The sequence below is a fragment of the Saccopteryx bilineata genome, chromosome 2 (genome assembly GCF_036850765.1).
Source record: "Saccopteryx bilineata isolate mSacBil1 chromosome 2, mSacBil1_pri_phased_curated, whole genome shotgun sequence".
Lineage (NCBI taxonomy): Eukaryota > Metazoa > Chordata > Mammalia > Chiroptera > Emballonuridae > Saccopteryx > Saccopteryx bilineata.
Genome location: NC_089491.1, coordinates 371,012,295 through 371,029,405, shown reverse-complemented (window position 1 = coordinate 371,029,405; position 17,111 = coordinate 371,012,295). Strand labels below are relative to the sequence as shown.

Genomic DNA, 17,111 nt, shown 5'->3' with positions numbered 1-17,111 from the left:
CCACTGAGCCAACCAGCCAGGGCCTGGTTTTATGATTCTTTATGGGCATGATACTACCAAAGACTGTCTCAGCTCTGAATACAGGAACACTGAGGAGCCTCAAAGCCAGTTAAACTTCTGTTATGTCTGAAATTTTTATAGAATGTGAACTTCAAAGGTATCTCTCAAGCCAAACTGAAGAAAGAAGAGAATTAGATATTTGAATAAAATATTTGTTATCTGAACCTAGCTACTAGTAGTCTTAAACTCAGGAATCAAATATATTTGGATAATGTGGTATCTCTTGCTATCTGAACTCTTGCTACTGGAAGATGAAAACCCAACAGATCAGGATAGCAACAGACATCATGTGCCATGAAACCTACCCCACAGCAAAGAAACCCTGAAACTGAATAAAAAGGGGATTTCTCTTGATCTTTTGCTTAGTCTTTGCCATGTTATTTCAGTATTACTTACTGTGGGGTCATGCATTACCCTTACTTAGGACAATGCAATACCTGATGAGCATTTAAAACATTTTATTCTCCCAAAGGATTACTTGGTCCTCTTTTAGCTGTTTGTTTATGAAACTAAGGACTAAATAAAAGTCACCTTTGAAGAAAAACATGTATTAAAATATGTCCTGAACTAGCCTGGCCAGGCAATGGTACAGTGGATAGAGTGTCGGAGTGGGATGCAGAAGACCCAAGTTTGAAACCCCGAGGTCGCTGGCTTGAGCAAGAGGTCACTCACTCTGCTGGAGCCCCCTGGATAAGGCACATATGAACAAGCAATCAACAAACAACTAAGATGCTGCAATGAAAAATTGATGCTTCTCATCTCTCTCCCTTCCTGTCTGTCAGTCCCTATCTGTCCCTCTCTCTGTCACAAAAAAATAAAATTAAAATTAAAAAAAAAAAAAAAATGTCTTGAACAAGAAAGTAGCCTGTTACATACTTTTAAAAGAAGGTACCCTTGCAACACTCCCAAGAAGAATGTTTTCACTAAATAAAGAGCTGCCAAAGAAAGAATCTAGAGACAGTTTTACTCACTGGAGCTCATAAGTCAATACTGTTTCAAAACTTACACGATATGTGACCTCTTCCTTCCTTCTGCCTCCAAAACGCGAGAAGTAAATAAGTAAAAAAGGATCCAGAGACATAAATAAATCTAGTAAGTCCAGAAACTGGGAAACTGGCCCTGACTGGGCTAGACATTTAATAGGCACAATCAGTTTGTTCTCTAACTGTAATCAGTTCCCTCCTTTGGGCCTGGCCAGTCATTAAAAACAAACAAACATGGGGGCACAGTCCCTCTCTGATTAGGGCATATATCCCATGAAATCCTCAAATGCTCAAAGATGGGTTCCCCAAAGTATAGTTGCTTAGAAATTTAGCCCTAGGTGGAATTTATTCCACCTAAGGCAAAATACCAGCTCCAATTTGTTTTGTTTTGTTTGAGAGAAAGTGTGGTGGGGAAGAGAAAGTGTGGTGGGGAAGGAGCGAGAAGCATCAATTTATAGTAGCTGCTTCTTGTACGTGCCTTGACCAGGAAAGCCCGGGGTTTTGAACGGGTGACCTCAGCATTCCAGGTCGATGCTTTACCCACTATGCCATCACAGGTCAGGAACCAGCACCAAATTGTTAATCAAGAACATGAAGAACATTAAAAAGAACATTCAATAAGACAGGCATCTTAGAGCAATATTTCAGAGTGTTTAGTACTTAATTGGTAGCTATAACACTTGAATCTGTACCCCAGTACTTTTTAGGTTTAAGACAGAATATTGTAATATATGTGATTTTCTATATAAGAACAATGTTAGAGAAAGAAACAATTATAGCTGTGTAATTTATTGAGCATCTTCTATGTGCTAAGCATACTTATAAGCACTTTTAAAGTAATAACTTAATCACTCCTCACAACTATACGAAGTAGACTCCTATTACCATCTCTATCTTATATAGGAAACTGAGGCACAGAGGTTAGATAATTTAAGGTCACACAGACTGTAGAATACAGCCTCAGAATAGCATATTCTTTTTTTTTTTTTCCTGAAGCTGGAAACAGGGAGAGACAGTCAGACAGACCGGGATCCACCCGGCACGCCCACCATGGGGCAACGCTTTGCCCACCAGGGGGCGATGCTCTGCCCATCCTGGGCGTCGCCATGTTGCGACCAGAGCCACTCTAGCGCCTGGGGCAGAGGTCACAGAGCCATCCCCAGCGCCTGGGCCATCTTTTGCTCCAGTGGAGCCTTGGCTGTGGGAGGGGAAGAGAGAGACAGAGAGGAAGGCGTGGCGAAGGGGTGGAGAAGCAAATGGGCGCTTCTCCTGTGTGCCCTGGCCGGGAATCGAACCCGGGTCCTCCACACGCTAGGCCAACGCTCTACCGCTGAGCCAACCGGCCAGGGCCGCATATTCTTAATAAGTATGTTATACTCCAAGTGTAGATATGCTTTTAGGTTGAAAGAAGGATATATTAAAAACTTAAGAATTAACCCTGGCCGGATGGCTCAGTGGTAGGGTGTTTGGATGTCCCAGGTTTGATTATCAGTCAGGGCACACAGGAGAAGTGACCATCTGCTTCTTCACCCTTCCCTTCCCTCTTCTCTCTTTTTCTCTCTTCTCCTCCTACAGCCATGACTCAAATGGTTTGAGCACATCGACATCAGTGCTGAGGATGCTTCCATGGAGCCTCCACCTTAGGCACTAAAAATAGTTCAGTTGTAGTCATGGCTTGTTGGCTGAATGGTAGGGTCGGTCCAGCGTGTGGATGTCCCAGGTTCGATTCCCAGTCAGGGCACACAGGAGAAACAACCATCTGCTTCTTCACCCCTTCCCCTTTTCTCTTTCTCTCCCCTTCCCACAGCCATGGCTTGAATGGCTTGAGTGAGTTGGCCTTGGGTGCTGGGGATGGCTCCATGGCCTCTGCCTCAGGTGCCAAAAAAAGGCTCGGGTTGCAACGGCCCCAGACGGGCAGAGTATTGCCCCCTAGTAGGCTTGCTGGGTGGATCCTGGTCAGGGCACATGCGGGAATCTGTCTCTCTGCCTCCCCTCTTCTCACTAAAAAAACCACAACAAAACAAAACAGAAACCCTTAGCTGTGAGCATGGCCCCAGATGAGTGCTGCCAGGCAGAGCCCGCGTGGGGCGCATGCGGGAGTCTATCTCTCATCCTTTCTCTTAGAAAAACAAAACAAAACAAAAAACTTAAGGATCACAATTTTCTTTCTTTTTTTTTTTAGTGCAAGACAGACAAACATGAAGGGAGAGAGATGAGAAGCATCAACTCGTAGTTGTGGCACTTTTTTTTGGAGGTTGTTCATTGACTGCTTCTCTTATGCGCCTTGATGGGGGGGCTCCAGCCAAGACAATGACCCCTTGCTCAAGCCAGAGACCTTGGGCTTCAAGTCAGTGACCCCGCACTCAGGCTGGAGACCTCTGGGTTTGGAACCTGGGATCTTAATGTCCCAGGTCAATGCTCTATCTACTGCGCCACCACCAGTCAAGCAAGGATCATACTTCTTAAATTATAATCTTAAATCTCAAGGATTATAATTATCTGTAGATCCTTTGAGAGAAAATATCCTCACCATTCAGCTTGTTTTCTTTGCTCTGCCAACTCATGGAGCCGCCGAAGGGCTTTTTCCTGTTTCTTCTCATCTTTGCGGGATCTTGAAGAAACGTTTCGAGCAAACTCTCTCTGCTTGAGATCTTTCAATCTCTGGGATAACAAAAGAAGGGAACAGAGGATAGGTGATTTAGAATAACTTGGGGATCCTGAAAGCAAGGCCTTTAAAATTTACCCTCAATCAATGGTTATAGTACTAGTTTAAAATACATTGTTATATTCTCTTCTGGTACTTGAAAACACAATGCTAATTACATACTTTGGGTAAAACACTTGGTGTATCTGCATTTCTAACTAGGACAGCATACCATTTGCTTTATTGGGCAAACTAAAATGATGTCAGAAGCAACAAGCAAAATTTAGAACACTAGGAGGAAAGAAAAATGACTATTTGATCATCTGCTCTTCAAGGATGAAAAACTGGACAAACAGAACATGAGATAAATTGTAATAACACAGCCAAAGAGAACAGAAAGGGGTTAAGCCAGTACAGAAAATTACCCAGGTATAAGATCTTAAAAAGCAATGTACAGCTTACATGGGGAGGTTATTTGAATCAGAACAAATAAAAAGCATACTTTTACTTTACCATATAAAGGTGCTATTATTTCTTTTCAGCATGAACACTTTTCCTGTTACTATCAAACAAACCATTTTCCAATGCTAGCATGTTCAGAGCTCACCAGTCCGACCACGTATCAACTGGTCAGCCTGCTGAAATTAGTAAAATGTGTAGCTTTTCATTGCTTCATAGCCCTAAGAGAAACATCCAGGGGATGAGGAGGGGAAAATAGAGATAAGTCAAATAATTTATTACTTAAAATCCTAATAAAATAATGGGTCTTTTATTCTCAGAAGCTATTATACAATTTTCCTTAAAACAAAAGAAAAATAACCAAAAAGAACAGTGCTATGATACACTGGTGACAGAATCCAGACAGATCTGCAATGAAGACAGAACTAAAATTATTTTCAACACACTAGATAATATAAAAAACAAACAAATCAAACCAAAACACATACATTAGCCTATGCTTTTACAACACCTTTAGGAAAAAGATTTTGACCCAATATAAAGTGGACATTGCTTTGTGGAAAGGCATGATGTTCAACAGACAGAGGAATTTTCTTATCTAATATATATGAAATGTGTTTCGAATATTTTTGAATTGGAAGGGGAAAAGGATAGAAAGACACACACAAAGAAAGATGTACAGCTAAAGACACTAGTAGAAAAACTCACTCTTGTGATCTGGGCTCCCAAATTAGAAGGATTTGCTTTCAATAGATCAGCTGAAAATGTCACATCACAAAGAAAAAAAAGTAAAAATAAAACAAGAGTAGAAGAGAAAAAAAATTAAGCAAGCATTACTTCACAAGCTCTCTTAGTGAATCTGCAATTATACTGAACAATCAAGGACAAAGCCATCAACTACAAAAGGGTTGGGGAGAAGGGAAGCACCTGTACAACACATATATGTGCACACACACATAGACTGACAGTAGTAATCCCTTCTAGATAAATGGAAATACTGCCTTTTCGGGGAAAAATGGTTATTGAACTTTAGGAAAGACTACTGCTGTCTAAAAGCAGTTATTTTCATTTACCTTTATTTTGGGGACACTCAAGTAACCAACAGCTGGCAAAATTGTTTTACTGAGGTTTGCTGCCAAGAATTACGAGTTTTATAAAAATCACTTTCAGATGAGCTATTTTAAATAAATATGAATTCCAATGAGAAAGAGCTTGTTAGGACTATTATATGATTACTCTAGGACACAAACCTAGTTTTGTTTTTTTTCCCTATTAACAAGCAATCAACAGATTGTCTAGTCAAGATTTAAATATAGTATTTTCACATCTGCTGTCTTCTCTCAGCCACTCAATAAGCCTAGAAAATTTCCCCGTGTCCAGTCATTTCCTTCCCTCTTAGAAATATTTCATTACTTCTAGGTGTTATTTCCCAAACTATAGTACATGAAGAAAATGAGCATTTTATTAGTCTGTAGTCTCCAGGGTAAGTCAGACAGAGATTAAGCTTTCCAATCATTCAGCAAGCCACCTGGTACGACCCCGGAGTTGAAGGGGATAGAACTCAGTACACATCATCCTGCAGACCCTCTATCTCAAATTCCTACCACAACATAATTGGAGCTAAGGTAGGAAGAAAATGAGACGATGTCAATAAAACAAATCCAAATTGTAGCCCCTTCTATGCAAAGCTATTCTGGTACGACATAGGGTGTAACAAATACTCCTATCACCTTTACTAACTTTGTAGTTAAAATTGAGAATGCCAGAATTTTAACCCAAACCTGAGAGACAGAGCTTGGCAACTGCCTCAAACCCAAAATAAATATATTTACGGTCTCCTTCAGATAGCACATTCTAATGATGAAAAACAATTCCTAACTCAGAGTCTCTCCTTTCTACTCAAGGTAAAACTGAATTCCCCTCACAAAGTCTCTACTGATCTCTCATAAGCAGGCATGATTTTGCTTCTTTCTGTACTGTCTTATTAGCACTTTGTGACAACATTCATCTAAGAACTATCATATTTTGCTCTGACTATACTTATTTCTGAAAGCAGAAAGGCTACACTATGCATAAACTTTCAGAGTCAGAAAACTTGAGTTCAAATCCATTTAATTACTAACAAAGTGGTTTTTACCTCTTTGAACTCCAGTTCCCTCATTAGAAAAAGAGGGATATCTAGCAATAGATTTATGAGATTGTCAAAGTAAATGTAAAGCACTTAAGAGTAGCAGAACTGTTCAGTTCTGCTCCCCTCCTTTATTTGGGGCAAGGACTAGGATTACCTTTATAATCAACACTGCAGTATATGGAACAATACTAAATTTACAAAAGATGTTAGTGGTTGGTGAAGAATTTAGCTTAAATGTTGGATTCTTGACTTTTCCCCATATAGTTTTTACCATTTATAGAAATATTTGATTATGAAATATTTTCATATCTCTACTAAGGACATATTCAAGTATATAATATGGTTTTCCTAGCTATTACTTTTAAGTTATAAGGAGTTACATTCTTTAGAGCAGTGGTCCCCAACCTTTTTTGAGCAACGGACCGGTTTAATGTCAGAAAATATTTTCACGGACCAGACTTTAGGGTGGGACGGACAAATGTATCACGTGACTGAGACAAGCGTCAAGAGTGAGTCTTAGCCCTGGCCGGTTGGCTCAGTGGTAGAGCATTGGCCTGGCGTGCAGAAGTCCGGGGTTTGATTCCCGGCCAGGTCACACAGGAGAAGGGCCCATCTGCTTCTCTACCCCTCCCCCTCTCCTTCCTCTCTGTCTCTCTCTTCCCCTCCCGCAGCGAGGCTCCATTGGAGCAAAGATGGCCTGGGCGCTGGGGATGGCTCCTTGGCCTCCGCCCAGGTGCTAGAGTGGCTCTGGTCTCGACAGAGCGACGCCCCGGAGGGGCAGAGCATCGCCCCCTGGTGGGCGTGCCGGGTGGATCCCGGTCGGGCGCATATGGGAGTCTGTCTGACTGTCTCTCCCCGTTTCCAGCTTCAGAAAAATACAAAGAAAAAAAAACAAAAACAACAAAAAACCCCACCTTTTTTTGTTATCTTTTGGTGCTACTCTTCTCTATCAAAACAAAATTTGATGCTAGACATTTGCTTGGTGAGTATACTTCATTAGGAATAAATCTTTCTCAAGTATTTTATATCTATTATCTCAATTTAAAATATAAAAACTGTTGTTTTCACGTGAAAAACTCCAGGCATCAGAAAATATGCAGAGGCCCTGGCCAGTTGGCTCAGCGGTAGAGCGTTGGCCTAGCGTGTGGAGGACCCGGGTTCGATTCCCGGCCAGGGCACACAGGAGAAGCGCCCATTTGCTTCTCCACCCCTCCGCCGCGCCTTCCTCTCTGTCTCTCTCTTCCCCTCCCGCAGCCAAGGCTCCATTGGAGCAAAGATGGCCCGGGCGCTGGGGATGGCTCTGTGGCCTCCACCCCAGGCGCTAGAGTGGCTCTGGTCGCAACATGGCGACGCCCAGGATGGGCAGAGCATCGCCCCCTGGTGGGCAGAGCGTCGCCCCATGGTGGGCGTGCCGGGTGGATCCTGGTCGGGCGCATGCGGGAGTCTGTCTGACTGTCTCTCCCTGTTTCCAGCTTCAGAAATATAAAAAAAAAAAAAAAAAAAAAAGAAAATATGCAGAGAATATTTCCTATTGCCACTAAATAAATCCTGTTTTAATATTTAATCAACTCTAAAGAGAAAAACCTCATTTTTCCTCTTTAGTGTTAAAATCTTACCCATGGTTTCTTTCTCTACTAGACAGCAATCCCACTCTCCAGCCACAAGGACATCCTTTGTAACTAACCCTGCAATATACACACCTATGGCACAAGAGATGCTCAATAAACATTTACCAAACTGGTTTCATTTTTAAAATGAGTTGTTGGGAGAGGGAACACACACACATTTTTATGTATTATTTTTTGGTTATGAACAAAGATGAGAAGTAGTGAGTAAAGGAGGGATGGTTGTATGCACTTCAATCTCATTTTTGGACTTGGTATATATATCTGGCCTTTTCTGAACCTTAACTACTTCCTCTCTCCATTAACAATCTGCATACTCCAAATCCATGGCCTCATCTCCCCATTATTTTTCTGCTTTGCTCTTATAATATAACAGTAATATGGATTTCCTCTCCCAAACTGGAGTAACCATACTGTGGTTGTTACCTGGCCAGGTTACTTCAATTAAAGTCTGTTTTTGATGCTTCTGGATGAGACCATCCAGGACATCAGCATGCCACGGTGAGGGAGGAAAAAGACCAGGAGAGAACACGAAGTCTCAGCATTGAAGTACTCAGAGAAGAAAGGTTGTAGCTGAATGATTAAGGAAGTCCAAGTAATAAATGTAAATTCTTTCTTTTAGCATATGCCTATCAGTAAGTAATAAAAATTAATTTTATTCAGTAACAAAACAAAATGGTAACAACAAAAAACTAAACACTAATGCTGATTAGAAATACTGAAAATAAATCAGAGGAAAAAGAGACGTATACATTCTTTTTGTTGGGTGTAACTAGTCATTTCTGAGAATACCTTTTTAAAATTTTATTTTTATTTTTTAATTTTTTAGAGAGACAGAGAGAGAGAGTCAGAGAGAAGGATAGATAGGGACAGACAGACAGGAATGAAGAGAGAAAGATGAGAAGCATCAATTTATCAGTTTTTCGCTGTGACACCTTAGTTGTTCATTGATTGCTTTCTCATATATGCCTTGACTGTGGGCCTTCAGCAGACCGAGTAATCCCTTGCTTGAGCCAGGGACCTTGGGTCCAAGCTGGTGAGCTTTGCTCAAACCAGATGAGCCCGTGCTCAAGCTGGCGACCTTGGGGTCTCAAACCTGGGTCTTCCGCATGACAATCCAACGCTCTATCCACTGCGCCACCGCCTGGTCAGGCCTGACAATACCTTTTATGTGCAATTATTTTGTAACAATGACAATATCATTTGGCAAATATCAAATTAATTAGTCCTAAAACCACTGTGTAACATAAGTGGGATATAAAACTGAGACTTACGGACATATATAAAAGTGAAGTGGTTACCAGGGGGAAGAGAATGTAGGGGAGGGGGAAGGAAACTTGAGTGAATGGGGGTGGGTGGGAAGCAAGGTGTAAAGAGGGACAAATATGAGGCGACAGAAAATTATTTGACTTTGGGTGATGGGTATACAACATAATCAACAGTTCAAATGCTATAGAAACGTTCACCTAAAACCTATATACTCTCCTTGATCAATGTCACCGTTAGTTAATTTTCTAAATAAAATTTAAAAAAAATCACTGTGTAATGCTTGCTTTGTTATGTTCAGGAATTCAACAGAAGACCTTAAAAGTATAGTATATTCTTTTAATACCAGGTGTGCCTGCTTTGAGTTTATTTCCTCACACACACATGCATGCACATGTGGAGTCACTATCGCCATCAAAATTAAAGCTGGAAAATGAGGTTTAAAAATTTTTTTTTATAAAAATATAATTCACTTACCATAAAATCCACCCGTTTAAAGTGTAAAATTTGGTGGGCATAGTACATTCAGAGTTATGCAACCATCACCATCTAATGTTAGAACATTTCTATTACCCTCAAAGAAACCCCATACCCATTAGCAGTCACTTCCCACTGCCCCTTTCCACCCAGTCCCCAGACACCTAACCTACGTTCCCTATAGATTTGCTTATTCTAGACTTCTTGTATAAATTAAATCATACAATATGGGGGATCTTTGTGACTGGCTTCTTTCATTCAGCATAATATTTTCAAGATTTGTGCACAGTGTATTTACCAGTAAGTCAGTTCTTTTTACTGAGGAATAATACTCCATTGTAGCTTCACCTGTAGTGGTGCAGTGGATAAAAGTTGACCTGGAACGCTGAGGTCCCGGTTTGAAACCCCAGGCTTGCCCGGTCAAGGCATGTACAAGAGGCAACTATAAATTGATGCTTTCTGCTCCTCCCCCTCCCTTTATTTCTCCCCCACTAAAAAATCAATAAATAAAATCTTTAAGAAGGAAAATTCCATTGTAGGGATATATCTCTTTGTTTACCCATTCATCAGTTGATAGATATTTAGGCTGTTTCCACTTTCTGGCTATTACAAACATGCAGCTATGGACAATCTTATACCAGTTTTTGTGTGGGCATGTATTTCATTTCTATTGGGTATACACTGGTCATATGGTAACTCTCTATTTAATAATTTGAAGAACTGCCAGACTGTTCTTCAGAGGGGCTGCATCATTTTACAACCCCATTAGCAATGTAGGAGAGTTCTAATTTCCCCACAGTCTCTCCAACACCTGTTAATTGTGTCTTTTTAATATTTATTTATTTATTTACTTACTTATTTATTGACAGAGACAGAGAGAGTCACAGATAGGGACAGACAGGACGGGAGAGAGATGAGAAGCATCAGCTCTTCGTTACGGCACCTTAGTCGTTCATTGATTGCTTTCTTGTATATGCCTTGACTGGGGGGTGGTGTTACAGCAGAGCGAGGACTCCTTACTCAAGCCAGTGACCTTGGAGCTTATGCCAGCGACCATGGGGTCATGTTTATGATCCTACACTCAAGCCTGCGGCATTGTGGTTTCAAACCTGGGTCCTTCGTGTCCCAGTCTGATGCTCTATCCACTGAGCCATCGCCTGGTCAGGCTGTTATTGTCTTTAAAAATATATATATATTTTTTGGGAGAGTAGAGAAAGGGAGAAGAAGAAAGGGGGGGGGAGGGAGAAGGGCGAGGGAGGAACAAGAAGCATCAACTTTCCCCTACGTGCCTTGACCAGACAAGCCCGGGGTTCTGAACCAGCAACCTCAGTATTTCAGGTTGACTCTTTATCCAATGTGACACCACAGGTCAGGCAATATATCTTTTAAATTTTAGCCATTTAGCCACCATAGTATGTGTGAAATGGTATGCCACTGTGGATTTGTGGATAACAGGTTTCAAATCTAGGTCATATCTAGAAGTAAAGATTTGCCCTCTAAGTTACATTTAAAGGATCATAGTTCATAATAGCTGCTTGGGCACAAAGCAAATGGAACAGCCATTCTAGTTCAGAGTTCTTTTCAGCACTGTCACTCACCAACTTACTATTCCTTAAGTTGCTTTAATTTTTCAGACTACAATAGAACATACAGCCTCAGCTAGAATCTCCACCACAGTGCAACACTGTGATGAATATAAGTGTATAGCAGGTCCTTGAATAATGTTTCATTATAAAGTTGATGAGAAGAAAAAATCAAAAAGATTGATTCCTGGCAGGGGCCTGTGTAGTTTGCACATTTCCCTCATGTCTGCATGGGGTTTTCTCTGGGTACTCTGGTTTCCTCCCACACCCCTTAGAAGCACTGGCATGTCTATACACTGTCCCAGTCTGAGTGAGGGTGTGTGTGGGTGCACCCTGTGATGGAAGGGTATTACTCTTTTTGTATTTTTCCGAAGTTAGAAGTGGAGAGGCACAGAGACAGACTCCTGCATGTGCCCGATAGGGATCCACCCGACATTCCCACCAGGGGGGCGATGCTCTGCCCATCTGGGGCGTTGCTCTGTTGTGGCTGGAGCCATTCTAGTGTCTGAGGTGGAGGCCATAGAGCCATCCTCAGTGCCAGGGCCAACCTTGCTCTAACGGAGCCTTGGCTGTGGGAAGGGAAGAGAGAGATAGAGAAGAAAGAGAGAGGGAAGGGTGGAGAAGCAGATAGGCACTTCTCCTGTGTGCCCCGACCAGGAATCGAACCCGGGAATTCCACAAGCCGGGCCAATGCTCTACCGCTGAGGCAACCGGACAGGGCGGGTATTACTCTTTTAAAAAATGTATGTATAGCTCATATTATTTCAATGTTTAAAATTAGAAGTGTTTTGGGTCTTTAATTAGAAGTGTGGTGATGTTTTTGTGACCAGAAATATGCTGTAGGAACTTAGTTTCTTTATATCAGTTAGCCTGTGGTAAAATTGGTTTTGTTATATATTGTTTTGCTTAAAGCTGCAGTTTCTAAGAACCCACTAACAGTGTTAAGCCAGGACTTACTGTATAGGGGCAGAAGACAGCTTGAAAACTGAAGAACATAAATAAGGTAAAATCCTTTTTACTCAGATTTGGATTGTGTACCACGATGAAGTACAGAGTTAGAAATATATGGTAAAAGATTACAGGGCTTATCAGCAATCTTAGCTCCCAAAAGGTCTGTTTAGGGTTACCTCTGCTCAAAGAAGCAGACAGTTTCCCTAAACAGACACAATTTTACAAGGTTAACGAGGTTGTGATAGCTGGGTGTAAGTCTATTCCCAACAAAAGCAGAGCTGGTGAGTAGGTAAAAGTTAACAGGTAAAGAGCCTCAAATCATGTTCAATTTTTGGAAGCAAAAACAGCCCCAAAGAAAAGGCACCCATAGTGGCACAAAGTATTACTGAACTTGAAAATGGCATCTCTCTGCTACAGGTTATTTAAACCACAATACCCTAAGTTTTTAAAATGTATACTTCTCTTTATAATTGATTTTCAAAGCATAATCTCTTCAGAAATGAATTGTGCTATTTAAGTCAACATTTATTTAGGTTTGTGATTCGTAAGTACTTTATAATTTTCTTAACCTATTTTACATCTTTACAATAATTCATGGTTTTCTAAGAATAAACAGCTTATAAAGACCGAAAATACAGAGCACCTATGAAACATTTTCATTGTCATATAATCTTAGTGGTCTCGCTTCTCAGAAGAGTCATTTGCTTTTTATTTAAGCCCTAAAATAATCTTCTCTCACTTAAAAAAAAAATTATTTAGGTCTGTGTTTCCCCCACTGAATATCAAAATAGCATTGAAAAAGGACTCCAGACAACATTTCTTTAAATCTACAGTGGCCTGCCAGAGGTCCAACAGGTTTTGATGTGCTTATTGTTCCTGATGTCAAATGTGCCAAACACACAGAGGATCAAATATGGTAAAAGATCTTGGTAGGCAAAAATCCAACCAGTAAACAACGAAACTTCAAGTGTAAAGTGACCATGCCAAACATCAATGAAATTCATTAAAGATCCTTCCTCTATCACCATGGAATTTCTCAGAAATATTTAAAGGCCATGGCAAGGTAGTTCAGTTGGTTAGAGCATCATCCTACCAAAGCTGCAGGTCTAATCTCCCGTCAGGGCATATACAAGAATCAACCAATGAATGTATAAGTAAATGAAACAACAAATCGACCTCTCTCTCTAAAAATCAATAGAAAAACTTAAGTCAGAACTTATTTCATTTTTGAGAAACGAGAAAAATGAAAATTTCTGTTCCTTAGATACTGAAATAGTCAACTAAAACTAAGCAATGCTATCAAAAAGTAACTAACAGTTTAGCCAAAGTTAATTAAGTCATATAGTAATTACTACTCTGTGTAATTTAGAATAAAGACGTTACTGATGGTTGCTACAGGCTTAATCTGTTTTAGTTATTTAAAGCTCCAGAAACCGCTGCTTTTACAGTTAAAAGAGACCCTGGTATTAAATGAGACTTTGGTCTTTCCAAAAAATGTAAAAAAGAACACAGGTTTTCATACTGAAGCTATTTTAGAAGAAAGAAGAGGCAGTCTGAAAGCATCCTTTCTTCTGACCAATATATTGATTCTGTAAGTTAAGAGAATTGCTCAAAGCTCCTTTAACGGTACCAGATTTTAGTAACTGGATCAGACTACCACAGATGACTTTGAAATCACAAGGACACTGGATCCAACACTAAGTTAGCTTTTAAATGTACTATACTAATTCCCCAGTGTCAATTAAAACCTGTGGGACTTTATGTCAAGAGGAGGCAAAGGTATAACATTAGATCACAAACTCAAATGTTTAGAGGAGTTTGGCAGGAAATGTTAATGAGTCACACAGGTTGATGACAAAGAAAAGACAAAGTGGAAACCACAGCTAATTAAAAGTGTTAGTGCATATGTATGCCTTTCTGAAGAGATGAGCAACTACTTAGCTTTAGCCAACTGTTGTGTGTTGAAGTGAACACTTAGTGTTCTCAGATATTTTTTAAGATAAGCCAAATTCTGAATTATACAAAATCTCATTTTTAAAAATTAGGAACCAACTGAAATTAAAATGGAAAAAACTAACAGCAGAAAGGCCAAAGTACATCTCTGGGACATTCTGTGGTCTTGGTTTATGTACTAGAGGCTAGTGAGGAGAGCCTTAGTGGCACAAACAAGAGAGTAAGATTGGAAAAATCCTGAAGTGCTGCTACAAATTTACCTCTGGGAAAAAAAAGTTCTTTGAAGTTTGAAATTTAGGACCTCTGAGAAGCTAAAGAAAATGGTTTCCATTGTCATATCAATTAGCATACATGTTTTTAAAAAAGATACGCAAAATAATTAGAGGCAGGGAGGTAGAGACGGAAAACTATTTAGTTTCAAAGTCAACTTTAACTTATAACTAAGTCAACAAAGGCAGAAGATGGATACTAATGCTTATTGAACACTAAGGTATATAAAAAATCAACAATATAAAAAGGAATCATTGGGTTTTCTCTTGAGGAATGGAAAGGCATTCACTTGAAGATCTCAAAATGTAATAAAAATGATTACTTTAAAATATGGGTTGAACCACTGAAAAAAGAAAAAATGTCTAATTAACTTTTTCATCTTTGAGGATCAAGCTAGGTTTTAATAATTGTATATTAATGACTCGCTTCACAAAATATCTTAGAAAATCTGAGGAAAAACTAGGAACAGTGAAAGGTAAAAAAAAAAAAAAATCACCACAAACGAGGGTGACTCCATAGTCCCTTCTTGAGAGATTATTTGTGCTTAATGAAGATAAGGGCACGTTTAGAATCCTGATGATACTAGTAGTTTACCATTAACGTAACACAGTATTTCTCCGAAAAATTTAATGGTGAAAATTTGAATGAAGATGCAAACTAGGGATTACTAACATAGGGTTGAATGTACTTACCTATTATCTCAGATTCATAATAATCCTGTGTGCCTTCCTGGAAGACAAGACAGGGTGTCTTTATGATTTTAAAGCATAAATTTGGAAAATGGTAGGTCCATTTGGATGGTAAGTGCATGTCACTCAAAGGGGAATAAAAAATAGGACCTACCTCCTCTTAGGGGTTATTCAGCTGTGTTGTACCATGGTCAATTAAAGGCTTCTTAGAAATTTTAAGTGCAGGGAAGAGTGTAACTATACAAAATTTAGTGTTGTGCATTTTCTGTTTATATATTTATATTATTCTGTTTCAAGATTCTACCATTTGCACTAAAAGAACAGTATAAAGAAAGATGAGGCCCTGGCAGTTTTCTCAGTGGTAGAGTGTTGGCCCAGTATGTGGATGTCCCGGGTTGGATTACTGGTCAGGGAGAGTATACAGGAGAGGCTCCCATCTGCTTCTCCACCCCCTCTTCTCCTACCCTCCTGCAGCATAGCTCGATTGGAGCCTCAGCCCCCGGCACTGAGGATGGCTCCACGGCCTCAGATTTGGGTGCTAAAAAATGACTCTCTGGTTGCAATGGTACAAGGGCCCCAAATGGGCAGAGCATCGCCCCCTAGTGGATTTGATGGGTGGATCCCGGAGAGGGTGCATATGGGAGTCTGTCTCTGCCTCCCCTCCTCTCACTAAATTTAAAAAAAAAAAAGTGAAAAAGTCTACATTTCAACCAAATAAAAAATATGCCACCAAAACCAAAATAACAAATTCATAATACATCTGTTCTTTTTTTAATACCCAAGATGGGCTTTTGATCAAGGTGGAAAAATAAGCTAACATGCATTCACATTAATTATACCAGGTAAAAAAAATTTTCCCACACCTGAATCAGAGATATATTCTGTATTAGTAGATAAAGTAATTCATGAATTCTCTATCAGAAATCCTTAATTTTACATTTTCATTTTGTGATAATATAAGAGTAATAAACAAATATTTGAGATCTAGATGAGCACTTTTTACAAAATAACTGGGGAGTTAAAATGATAGTGATTTGTCTGTATGAAGTAAAGGCCAAATGATACCACAATACTATATATATATATTTGAAAGTTTTCATGAAAAATTATTTGACTTTGGGTGATGGGCACAAAACATAATCAACAGTTCAAATACTATAGAAATGTTTATCTGAAACCTATGTATGCTTATTGATTGATGTCAACCCACTGAATTTAATTTTTTAAATAAAAATAAATAAAAGAAAGTTTTCAGTTGTCCTAATAGAGCAGGGCTTCTCAACCTCAGCACTAATGACTGACATTTTGGGCCAGATAATTCTTGGTTACAAGGAGCTTTCCTGTGCATTTTCAGATGTTTACCAGCACTCTTGGCCTCTACCCACTAGATGTCAGCAGCCCCTTCCCCCAGTTGTGATAACCAAAAATGTCTCCAGACTTTGCCAAGTATCCTCTGGGGGACAAAATCTTCCCAACTGGAGAACTACCGCAAGGAAAAGTGGTAAGAGAACTGAGTCAAATCAAAGTGCACAGAGAATAAATATGTCAAATTCAAATGAAGCAGAGTTGTACCAATTTCTACTTTTTTTTTAGGTTGAAAGAAATCATTAAAACATTATCATCTATCTTATTAATGTTGTCAATGTGAATTGTATTAGTTCTATATTTAATAGTAAATGTTTCACTTTGATAGAAAAAAACAGCAAGTGTACACATTACTCAAATTTGAATTACACATTTCCTGGTTTATTCTTTTCTAAATAAACTTTACTCAGAGCCCTGGCTGATGGCACAGTGCAGATATAGAATATAGTTCTGCTGAAGGTCACCAGTTCAATCTGGGAGTCACTGGCTCGATCCCAAGGGCACTGGTTTGAGCCCTGATCAGGACACATATGAGAAGCAATCAGTGGGTGCACAACTAAGTGGAACAAGAAGTTGCTGCTGCTCCCTCCAACCTCCCTGCCTCTCTCAAAAAACAAAGAAACAAACCAAATCACTTTACTCAAGAGACTTCTTG

General features: G+C 39.7%; 1 protein-coding gene across 4 annotated transcripts in view; it reads right to left on the bottom strand.

Annotated features, from left to right (window-relative positions):
- GPATCH8 (G-patch domain containing 8) overlaps positions 1-17,111 on the bottom strand; it is a 91,947-nt gene that overhangs the window by 7,062 nt on the left and 67,774 nt on the right. For 3 of the 4 annotated variants that reach the window (XM_066263445.1, XM_066263447.1, XM_066263448.1), the window contains exons 7-9: positions 15,095-15,131; positions 4,855-4,904; positions 3,574-3,704 (exon numbers count right to left, since the gene is read on the bottom strand). In XM_066263445.1, the coding sequence (XP_066119542.1) occupies positions 3,574-3,704; positions 4,855-4,904; positions 15,095-15,131 (218 nt within the window). The remainder of the gene's footprint in view (positions 1-3,573; positions 3,705-4,854; positions 4,905-15,094; positions 15,132-17,111) is intronic. The other variant, XM_066263446.1, reaches the window with a different exon arrangement.